The sequence below is a fragment of the Onychostruthus taczanowskii genome, unplaced genomic scaffold, assembly GCF_017590055.1.
Source record: "Onychostruthus taczanowskii isolate IOZ18803 unplaced genomic scaffold, ASM1759005v1 scaffold46, whole genome shotgun sequence".
In the NCBI taxonomy this organism is placed as follows: Eukaryota; Metazoa; Chordata; class Aves; order Passeriformes; family Passeridae; genus Onychostruthus; species Onychostruthus taczanowskii.
The window spans coordinates 5,697,799-5,709,323 of NW_024502125.1; the positions used below are offsets into that span (position 1 = coordinate 5,697,799).

Consider the following 11,525-nt stretch of genomic DNA (forward strand, 5'->3'; position numbering starts at 1 on the left):
TATTTTCGAGAGGGTTGATTGAAATGAAAACACGTGTTTATGCTTTTCCATTTCTTAACTCCAAATTACCCCTAACGAAAGGATATAGTTTGATTTGTCATTTGTGTTTAGGGTATGTCGATGTGGAAAAGTAAGCAAATAACACTCAAAAGCATAGCTGTAATTTACAATGAATTAAAATTGATTCTTTTCATCAGGCAAGAAAATAAGGAAATGTGAGGTCGTTAATTATTGAGGGAGGCGCTTCTCATTAAAGCGAACAATGCAGCACTGAACAGCGGGAACGTGAATAATAATATCCGATTTATCAGCACTAGTGTCTGGAAATAAAAATAAAATTTAAAAACATTTAATAAAAAAAAAAAAAAGCAGCCTCACGAACAAGCCAACAACCAAAAGTTGCATTTGGTAAACGCTGTGAGCGTTGCTACGTGTAAAAACCAATTACGGTGCTCTGCATACAGCAGCCGGCTTAACTGGATGGATGCTCAAGAAATACATAAATAAAATATCAAATTACAAACCTTATCAGCCATTTATGCCAAGCCACCCTGCTGACTTTAGCAGTTTAACCTTATTTTACTGTGTTTCTCGGTCCAAATAGAATTATTCTGATAAAAGAAGGTTCTGTTTCTAAATCAGAGCAGAATTGGTTAAATACACTTGTTTATATTACAGCCTCATTCAATCAGGGCTTGAGTTTAGCGGGGAGGGGAGAGGGGGAGCTCTGGGGTTTGGAAAGTTCTCTACCCTTTCTTACCAGGGTCACAGCGCTGGAGAATTAGGGTTATATTACTCCCAGACGCGGCACGCCCCGCTCCCGCGGCCCTCGCTCGGGCGGATCGGCTGGCGTGGGCGGGGGGGCTGTCCAGGGGAGGGCAGAGCCGGCCCCGGCCGGGACCCCGGGATCGGGCCCGCCGGGCGCCGCCGGGCAGGGCAGGGAAAGGAAGGGATGGGATAGAAAAGGAAAGAAAGGCAAAGGAAGGTGCGGGGGGAGATGATCTCCCAGTGCCTGGCCTCTTGGCAGGCGCTTCTGTACGAAATTCAATCTCTATTTTTTATGAGAAATAAACTGTCTAAATAAATTTTATTAGGGGCAACCAATATATTTTCTGGTACTGCCCTTTGTTCCAGTTCTACGTGTGTGTAACAATCTAAAACCTATTTATTGAGGAAAAATCACTGGATCCGTCATAGAAAATCCTTTTACTTTGCTCTGAAGTGATTTCTGAAGACACCCGTGTCACTCTGAAGATTTTTGGCCATTGTGCTAAAGCCTTTCCTTGTTAGGAACTTCAGTTCCTATGATCATGTGGGGAATACCGTAAATTGTAACAGGGAATGGAGTTGACTGGCAGTTTTCTGGCTACACTGGGAAAATGGAAAGATGACGGGGAATAAAATTCTTGTAAATACATCTCCGACGCTGCCCAGGTGAATTCGGGCACTTGACAAAACGGGAGTGAGCGAAAGCGGAATGTGATTAGGGTATTTTACATGTGCCCCATTGTCATTTTCTTTCTGACACGCGTAAGTGTCAGCCCAGTCCGCTCTTTTCTCTCCCGCAGACTTCCTTCTCTGATTTCCCCCCTTCCCTTAAGACGATTGCGATCTGAAGTCTTAGAAGAAATGATTTAGTTTGTTTATACTGCTATAAAAATCAAGAGCAATAGAAAAGTCATAAAATGAAGCGCGCTATCAATCACACCGCAACATTGTTATTCAGCAGTTACTAACAGAGATTGATAATCCTTTGATTTCATCCCATTGTTATTACTCTGATGTGTCTGCACATTAACTATTACACATTTATTTATCGACCTGAAACATACAACAACACGGAATGGATGCACACGCACGCCTTGCCACCCTGCCCACGGCGCGCTCGGCAGAAGCCGGCTGCGGGCACCTCGAGCGCCGCACACTTGTGCCGATACACGCAGCTAAAGCTGAGCCCCTGGCGCCCCGGCCAGCCCCTGGCCGCTCGCCTCACCCCGGCCCGGGCAGGGCCAGACTCCCGCGGCCACGAAAGGCTGCGCGTCCCCCCGCGCCTCCGGCCCGTCTCCCCAGCGACTCCGCCGGCTCCGCTCCGCGGGTCCCGACGCCCGGCAGCGGGCCGGGGGACTCCTCCCAGCAGTTTCCACCGCCAGGTCTTCCCCTCCTGCCCTACAGCTGCACACAGAGAATAATATACAAAGGAAAAAAGAACAGCGAATGTGCTATCTCCGCAGTCACCCATCCGGCCGGGGAAAAAAGAATAATCCCGAAACTCCCACCCCACCTCCATCTCCTTTCTTTCTGTCTCCGGCTAAATTGTGGCCCGGCTCTGGGTCTCTCTCCCTGCTCTGAGCGGCCGTTCCCGAGTACCCAGGTTCTTCGCAACAGCCCGAGGTCTCGGAAGCTGAATTGAATCAATGTAGCCTGAGCTGGGAGGAGGGAAAAAAAAAAGGCAGCAAAACTGCCCTAGAGATCGGTCGGCCGGTTCCTTTGTCTCCTTCAGTCTCTGCCGAAACCCCTGCACATCTGAGCTGCAAACAAAACCACTCTTGCATCTGTTCGCATGCAGTATTTACAGTGTTTCGTGTAAGTCAATTGGATGGCGGAAAAAAAAGCCATTGGCTCCGTTTTATTTAACATAGACTTCACTGGGCTCGCTTTTTGGTGGAAGCTTTATTTGCACTAAATGAATAATCTTAATTGCATCACTTTTGAATTAAAAATCAATGTTCATCAAGTTGGAAGTAGTAAATATCAGTTTTCATTGTGCCCGCGTAGAGGGTATTTTTCTTGTTTTGCAAATAAAAATACAAGTCAAATAACTTTAAAAGGGCATTATGTTCTGCTACAAATACAATTGAAACGGATTGTTTAGGAGCGGATCAGAAATGGTACAGAATTTTGCACTTAATTTCCTCAGTTATCATTTACAATAAGAACCTCTTGGCTTGACAGCCAAGTCTAAACAGTAGTAAATTAGTACAAATTTATACTGATTTTACTCTAATAATCGTAATAAAAGCTTATAGATTTGGCACTAATTACATAAATGCCTAATGATCTTGAAAATTACTCTGGTTAGAAATATATTACTAATCTAAACTTTGTTGTTGGCTGGCTTTGAAAAATCAGAACATTAGAAATGGTTCGCTTCACTTCTGCAAAGCACTTTAAATTGTTCAAGTAGTTTAATATATTCAAGAGGAAAATAAAAAGCATTTAACTTTATTTACTGCTTTAAGTTGGGTTTGTAGGCTAGCCGAACTTGGAAACTTTGCCCGAAAAATAGGGCTTAAGGGGGTTAAAATCCCGGGCAGGGAGGCAGAGCTCCACGGGCGGCCGGGACGCATGGTGCTGGGCTCCCTTGCCCTTCGTCGCGCTCTGCCTCGGCTCCGAGCGGGGCCGGGCCGAGGTGGCGGGCAGCCCCGGGGGCCAGGCGAGCCTGTGCAGCACGGCCCGCTGTGGGAACTCGGGCAAGTTTCTCTTTCCTCGACGCCCAGCAGCCGTCGGGGCTTGCGTGGGTGAAAGCCTGGCTGCAGTTTCCCCTGCTGCTCCCGCTCCCGGTTCCCCGGGGCCGCCGGCCAGCGGGGCCGGCGCTGCCCGACCCCTCGCCGCCCGTCTCCCCCTCTCACAGCCCTCGGTGGGCTCTGAGCTTGAGAGACCCTCGGGAGACTGATCGGTGAGAGGGTGCGCTCCGAGGAGGATTAAAAACAATAAAAGCCGATAAATCAGGGGCGACCCGGAGCGGACGAGTGTGGCAAATGTGCATTTGGAAGAGAAGGAGAGAAGGAGAAGGCGGGCGGCCAGGGCGAGCGGAGCAGGGTAAGGGAGCGCGGGCGCGGTGCGGGCCGGGCGGGCCGGGGCGGCGGGAGGCCGGGGCGGCGGCAGCGGGCGGGCGGCGGGCGGGCGGAGCGGGGCGCTCCGGGCGCTGACATTTGCAGGCTGCCCTCCTGATTGGTCCCCGCGCCGAGCTGCTCACGGGTTCATTGAAGTGTTAAGCACCTCCCCGTCTCTCTAAAGGACATTATAATGCAAGAGACCCCCTTTTTAACCACACACCGAATTTTCTTTCATTTAGACGATCTATATATATATATATCTATATATATATATCTCATATCTTATATCTATTTTAAATAACTTAAGGCCGCTAAAATTTGGGGGGGAACAGCCTTCGCCCTGGAGCGGTGCGCGATGCTGTCTCACGCCGACCTCCTGGACGCCCGTCTCGGTGAGTTTCCCCCGGCACCCCCCCGCCCTACGGCGGCTGCACCGGCTGCGGCGGCGAGCGGGGAGGAAGCCGGGGCAGGAAATTGACAATTTGTTCCTTATTTTACCTTAATGCGTTCTAAATGGGCTAATTCCTTTAAAAGTAATTGTACTGTATTAAAGTTTAATTTGATTTAACATAAAAAAGAAGAGAGGGAGACCTACGGTGTATGTAGATCTACAGCGAGTTGTGGATCATTTAATTTTTCTCTCCCCAGTTTTTATATACATACCTACACATTATTATTATGGTGATTATTATTTTAGGACAGATGAGCTCGATGGTGTTTACGGAGTTCTGTGTGGCCTTTTCTTGCTCGCCCGTTTGCTTTTCTCCCTCCTTTTCCTTAAAAAAAAAAAAAAGAAAAAAGAAAAAAAAGAAAAAAAAGAAAAAAAAGAAAAAAAAGAAAAAAAAGAAAGAAAAGAGAAAACAAAAAGAAAAGAAAAGAAAGAAAGATAAATAGAAGGGAGAAATATCTGTATCTATCTATTTATGGTTATTCATGAGTTTGTTTAGAGAAGCGGGAGGAGGAGAGGGGTAAGATCGGCCAGACTGACTGAGGTCCCCGCGCATCTGTCGGGGAGGTAACGCTCCCGGCAACAGGGCGGTTCGAGCCTTATTTCTTTCTCTCCGTCTCTTTCTTCTACCAGCTCCGCTGGAAAACCCAAGTTGAACCCGTGAAAACTTGTTGTCCTCCTCTTCCCTTCCCTTGGTCTTGCAAGGGAAGGCCGGGCAGGGAACTGGTTATTTCAGCAGGAAGAGGAGCTGCTCTATGTAAAGTTTTCTCCCCGCCGCCCGGGTCGCTCCGGGCCAGGGTGTCTGCGCGTCGTGGAGCCGAGCAGGGCTGCGGGTCTGGCGGGCGGCCGGCCGGGGACGGCGGGGGGAGGCGGTGGCGGTGGTTGGATGTCTCTCTGCAGTTCAGTGCACTGGAGAGGGGCTCTGATGGATCTGTGCTCAGCTGCAGCCGACTGACTGCCGCTCCTTTGCTTCCGCAGGGATGAAAGACGCGGCCGAGCTGCTGGGACACCGGGAGGCGGTCAAGTGTCGGCTGGGCGTCGGCGGCTCGGATCCGGGGGGACACCCGGGAGACATGGCTCCCAACTCGGACACGGTAGAAGGGACCACCCTGCTGCCGGGAGAGGACATCACCACGGTGGGATCCAACCCCAGCTCCCTAGCCGTCAGCGCCAAAGACCCTGACAAGCAGCAAGGCCAGCAGGGCGGCCAGAACTCCAGCCAGGCTGGGCAGCAGCAGGGTCAGCAGAAGCAGAAGCGGCACCGCACTCGCTTCACGCCGGCGCAGCTCAACGAGCTGGAGAGGAGCTTCGCCAAGACTCACTACCCGGACATCTTCATGAGGGAGGAGCTGGCCCTGCGCATCGGTCTCACCGAGTCCCGGGTGCAGGTATGAAAAGCCGCCCCCGCGCAGTGCCTTGCCGGCCCTTCCCCAGTCGCACCGACGGCTGCACGGCCGGCAGTGAGGCCAGGCACATCGGGGAGGGGGTGGGCGCCCCAGACCTCAGCCCTACGGTGGGGCAAATAACCCACCCCTGAGAGCAACAGTTTGGTCGGAAAGCCTTGTAATCAGACATGTGTCGCTCCCCTTTCCGCAAAAATGTCACCTTGGGATGTCCCCTTTTCCTCTATCCTACCCACCTCCAGCGCGGTGGTCCCGAGCGGGGCGTGGGCTGACCTTCCCTCAGCCCCACGGCCCGACCCGCGGTTGGAAGCAGTCTGGGGAGGGACAGCCCGAAAAGAACGGTCTCAGTCCTCGCAATAGCCCGGCGCTAAGAGTCGAGCCGAACCTGCCGGGATTGGCTCCTTTTCCACCGGAACAGAGTCCGGTGGCGACCGCGGGGCCGCTGTCCAGGGTGCTGATGGCGACATGGCCGCGGCACCGCCGGGATGGGGCGTCCGCCAAAGCCCACCGCCCTGAGAGCCGAGGTGGGGTGCGAGGGAAGGCATATCGGCTGGCAAAAAGGCACAAAAAGGCACTTCGATAAAAGCCAGTTGTGTTTGGACTCGGACTTTCCCCATACTGGCTTTTATAAATGCCTGGGAACGGCGGGAGTAGTGAGTAACTTCAACATCTAGGGTGCACTTTATTCTCTAATATATATATATATACATATAATATATATATATATATATTATATATATTATATATATATATATATATATATATATATATGTACACAGAACAGTAGGACAGTAGGAAACTATTTAGGCAAATAAATATAAACGAAATTTGGTAAAGGGGGAGAAGGTTCAAAGCTCTAGACTGCTCAGACGCAGCTTTTTTGTGCATAAGGTTATTTTAGCGACTTTCTAGGCGAGTCCATCCCGAGGAATGAAAGGCTGCACAATAGAGGCACTTGTGGGATGCACACCCCGGCTCAGTACAGTGCACCGGGACTGCCGCTGATGAAACACTTCAGCGCAGTCACTGTTCAAAATCCCTATCGGCAAGCACAGGCTCCTCAGCTAAATAAAGACACGTGAAGAGAGATCCCTAAATGAACGTTTTATGAAGGAAAACAGATTCCGTTCTTGGATGTGACAGAAAAAGCACGTCTGCTTTAAAAAGTAAAACAATTTGACTCAGCCTACACAGAACTATAATTAGTTTAAATTAAAATAGAAATTAGATTCACAAATAAAATATAATTGGACAACTGACTACGAAAAAAAGAAAACGAGGTCTATTAAACTTTATTGGGTTTCTCAAAGGTTAATGATACCAATTTCAATATTAGGAGTGTGGTAAATGAAGTAAAATATAAAATGGAAATAGTTATTTTCTAACAGCACATCAAAGAAATTCGTAGAAAGAAAGACAAAGTGTTTTAATGGCCTTGGCATAATCTTAAACCAATGCTAATAGCTCGAGACTGCTGATAAAACAGTTTAATAGAGTGTCAATTCAAATTTTTTTTACAATAATGTTCTGTAATTGAAAAAGTAATCAGATCAACACAACCTTCTTAATTAACACTTCAAAATGATTAACATTATGTAATCTAAGGCAAAAATATTTAATATATTTACTTCAAAATCCGACGTATCACTGGTCCTTGATCAAATTTAAATTAAATAATAATTAGTTTATGTTCTTATACGAGTACTTTACAGTTTTCTTTATAGTTAATAGATAGCCTACACATTCCTTTCAGTACATGGACTCCACATTGATTAAGAAATGCTCCAAATGCTTAATTTATAGCGGCTGTATATGTTTTTAAGGGTTTTAGATGCTAGGATAAATCACCACTTTCCTCATTTTAGATCTGTATTTAATGTATATGATACATTTAAATAATTATTAAACTGGCTGATGCTTAAACGGGAGTCCAATTCCACATCTGATATTGCTCTGCTTTTCAAGCTGCTGTAATAAAACCATTCTTTTTATAGCATGCCATTATTAGAAACCAATTTCAGAATTATTTATAACCTGGAATGGCTTATTAAGCAGCAATGCGAGAATCATGCAAATTATGCGATCAAATGCAATATAATAAGCATAATCATTAGTCTCTAGCACGGATTAATTAACTTTCAATATTTTATTTACATAAAAACTAAATCAGTGAAATAACTTCTGCACAGTCAGGCTTGCCTTCCAATATTTTATATGAACAAAAATAATGTGCTGTAATTCCATTGACCGTGTCCCCCACAATGGTCCCGTCACCTGCCACATCTTAATAGGGGACAAGCTGAGAGTATTTTCTAGTTTTCTAATGGAATGAGAAATTGCATTTTCTTCCTCTCCCAGCACTATTAAAGTGTAATGAATTCGGCCCAGAGTTCACGGCTGGCTGATCGAAATGAACCTGAGATCTGAGCTTTAATACAGCTCTCCAGATTTCCTACCAAATCTTCACATTAATCATCCGCTGGATTCCAATGAGATCTTCATAAAGCTTCGGCTTCTTAAAACAAAAAAAAAAAAAACCAAAAAACAAAAAAAAAAACAAAAAAAAAAAAGAAAAAAAAAAAAGAAATAAAAAGAACATTAAAAAAAAAAAAGAAAAACAAAAGTGATATTGTCTCCCTTTCTATTGCTTTCACTCTCTCACCCGTTTATAGCTGGGGAATTAAATGGGCTATATATTTTAAAATACATTTACAGTATGTCTATATTAATGTAACAGCAGATATCATCAAGGTAGGTTTTTAGATTCCAACCTCCATTAGATTCTCACTGTTGTGTTAATAATTTTCAGGAGCTAGTTGCATTTTAAAAGGAGTTCAAAGTTGCCAAATGCTCATGGTTAATATATTTCTAGAGTTGTGATGTGTGCATTTTCAAAATCTCTCCCAGGTTTTCCTTGCATTTTAATCTGTCATGCACCAGTTTTCAACTGGAAACATTCACATTTTAAAAGCATATGCAGCGTAGCTATGAACTTAGGCGATCAGACCTGATGGAGATTCTTTACACCACCAGCAAACCATGAAACATAAAAAGATTTTGTAGCCGCAATTTGACTTTTAACCCTAAAACATAATTGAACGCGATTTTTCAATTATTCATATAATATTTAGCTCCCTTACGGCCGTTCATTCCCGCTAATTGGCCTCCGCCTTTCTCAGTCCGCCTATGGAGTCTGAGAGGGTGGAATTCGGCAGGATGGGGCACTGCACTCCCACGGATTTCAGGTGGACGCGCTTTCTCCCGGCTTACGACTGGCTCTATTGCTTTTGGCCGCGGTGCGGCGAGACCCACCAAACCATCCCTGCCACTCACCCAAACCACCTCTGGTTTTGTTATTATAGGCTTGGTTTTGTTATGTTTTGGTGGTTTTTACCCAAATGCGGGCGGTTTTGTGAGAGGGTTTCCTGGCTGGCCCGGGGCAGGGGCGCGTCCACGCAAGGCCCAGAGCCGTAGACTGGTCGCCTTTTTTTTTTTTTTTTTTTTTTTTTTTTTGTCTTTTTTGTTCCGGGGGAAGGCCGGGCTCCTCTCCTGAAGTCTCCCGCCCAGGACAGACAAATCGATCGCTTTCATTATAAAGTTTCAGCGGTTTCGTCAACCTGTGATGGGGACGCGCGTGGGGCTGCGGGTGCGAAGAGCTCCCGCGGCCGGTGGGGCGAGGCTGCCGGGGCGGCGGGAGCCGGGCGGGGGTCCCGCCGGGGCTCCCGGCTGCGGGGGGTGGTGGTGGCTAACGGAGCGTGTCGCTGCCCGCCGCCCGCAGGTCTGGTTCCAGAACCGCCGCGCCAAGTGGAAGAAGCGCAAGAAGACCACGAACGTGTTCCGCGCCCCGGGCACGCTGCTGCCGACGCCGGGGCTGCCGCAGTTCCCCTCGGCCGCCGCCGCCGCCGCCGCCGCCATGGGGGACAGCCTGTGCTCCTTCCACGCCAACGACACGCGCTGGGCCGCCGCCGCCATGCCCGGCGTGTCGCAGCTGCCGCTGCCGCCGGCGCTGGGACGGCAGCAAGCCATGGCGCAGTCCCTGTCCCAGTGCAGCCTGGCGGCCGGCCCGCCGCCCAACTCCATGGGCCTCTCCAACAGCCTGGCGGGCTCCAACGGCGCCGGGCTGCAGTCCCACCTCTACCAGCCCGCCTTCCCCGGCATGGTGCCCGCCTCCCTGCCCGGCCCCAGCAACGTGACCGGCTCTCCCCAGCTCTGCAGCTCCCCGGACAGCAGCGACGTGTGGCGGGGAACCAGCATCGCCTCCCTCCGCCGCAAAGCACTAGAGCACACAGTCTCCATGAGTTTCACCTAATGGCCGGCGCCTCGCCCCGCGCCACCCCCGCCCCCGCCGCNNNNCCGCCGCCGCCTCGCCCCGCGCCCCCGCCTCGCCCCGCGCCCCCGCCTTCCCTCACCCGACTTACCAGGGAGTCGACTCAGGATCTGAAATCAGACACCAACAGACTGGTTTGTGGGCCGAGAAACACCCCCGACCCTCCCCAAGCCCTCTCTGCCCCCGCGCGTCACCCGCGCCCCCTGTGCCCCCAGGTCCCCCCGCCCGGCGGGAGGACTCGCGGCCGCCCCGAGCCCGGCTCTGCCGCCCTCCGTCGCCACGACCCGGCTCTCCCGCCGTCCGCCCGTCCGGCTTTGGCTTTGCAAAGAAATGCATTTTTGTTTCTGTTTTCATAATTTTTGTGGTTTATTTAGGAGCGGCGACCTGCCGCCGGCTCCTTCCGCTGCGAGGGCGCCGTCGGGGGACGGCCGGGCGGGTTTGCGAAAAGGCACGGAGACCCCAGAGAGAATCAAATCCATTTTGATTAAGCATTAATGAGCGACAGCGAATGTGATGGGGTTAAAAAGAAAAAAAAATTAAAAGCTTCTTTTTGTAAAAAACAAAGGGGATAAAAGGGGGAAGAAAAAAGCGCGCAAGAGCGCTTCCCTTTTTCGGATCTTTGATTTCGTGACAGTTGAGTTGCCGATCCTCCCTACCTTTATTTACGCATTTATTTACGTTCCTGCTGCTATTGTCCCTCCGCAGCGCCGGCGGAGGCACCGCCGCGCCCCCCGCCCCGCCTGGCCCGGCCCGGCCCGGCCCGGCTCGGCCCCGCGGCCCGCCCGCCTGCATGTGCCGGTCACCCCTCCGCAGGGCAGGGCCGCTGGAGGAATGAACAAACGATGTGAAATAGGATGTTTTGTGTAGATAAAGCATTCTTGTTACATACTGGTCGATTCGTGATATGTTTTAACTTATTGTCTGTGCTTATTTATTGAATTTTGGGTTACTTAATAAATGTTTGAGCTAATATAAAACATATTACTTGACTTTTCCGGACACGTTTATATCAAGTTAATGTGAATGGATAAATAAAATCATTTTCAGTATGTGATATGAAGAATTATAGATTTTGATGTGGCGTGTGAGATATGAGAGGTGTCTTCAACTGCAGGCAAAAAAAAAAAAAAATAGACAGGACTTCCTTCTGTGGTATTCACTGAGTCCTTTGTCACAAGTTTGGGGATAGTTTGCTTGCTTAACTTTGCATTGATGCCTTTCACTTGTCACAATTTTAATACTTCATGATTAATAAACTTTTGTTAATCTTTCTGTGTGGTTGGCCTTTAAAGTGTGAGTAACAAAAAGTTTTGTGGTGAAGCAGGGCAGGGCATGGGATGAAGGAGAGTGGGTCAGCGGGAGGCCGGGGCAGGCAGGCAGTAGAGAAATGATCAGTTTTTTTTGAATGTGAAATGAGGGCATGCCTGCTGGCAAAGCAAGCCCCATGAAAGAGAGAACTCTTGCTTCACTCCTGTGCAAACTTTGAATATGGTGGGAAAAAGAAATGCAGT

At 49.0% G+C, this 11,525-nt stretch overlaps 1 protein-coding gene across 1 annotated transcript; it reads left to right on the forward strand.

Moving 5' to 3' along the window:
• Window positions 1–4,191: 4,191 nt before the first annotated feature.
• LOC121341296 (orthopedia homeobox) lies at window positions 4,192–9,996 on the forward strand. The gene is made up of 3 exons (XM_041414710.1): window positions 4,192–4,228; window positions 5,263–5,672; window positions 9,466–9,996. Exons 1-3 carry the CDS (start codon window positions 4,192–4,194, stop codon window positions 9,994–9,996), a joined length of 978 nt encoding a protein of 325 aa, XP_041270644.1.
• The last annotated feature ends 1,529 nt before the right edge of the window (window positions 9,997–11,525 follow it).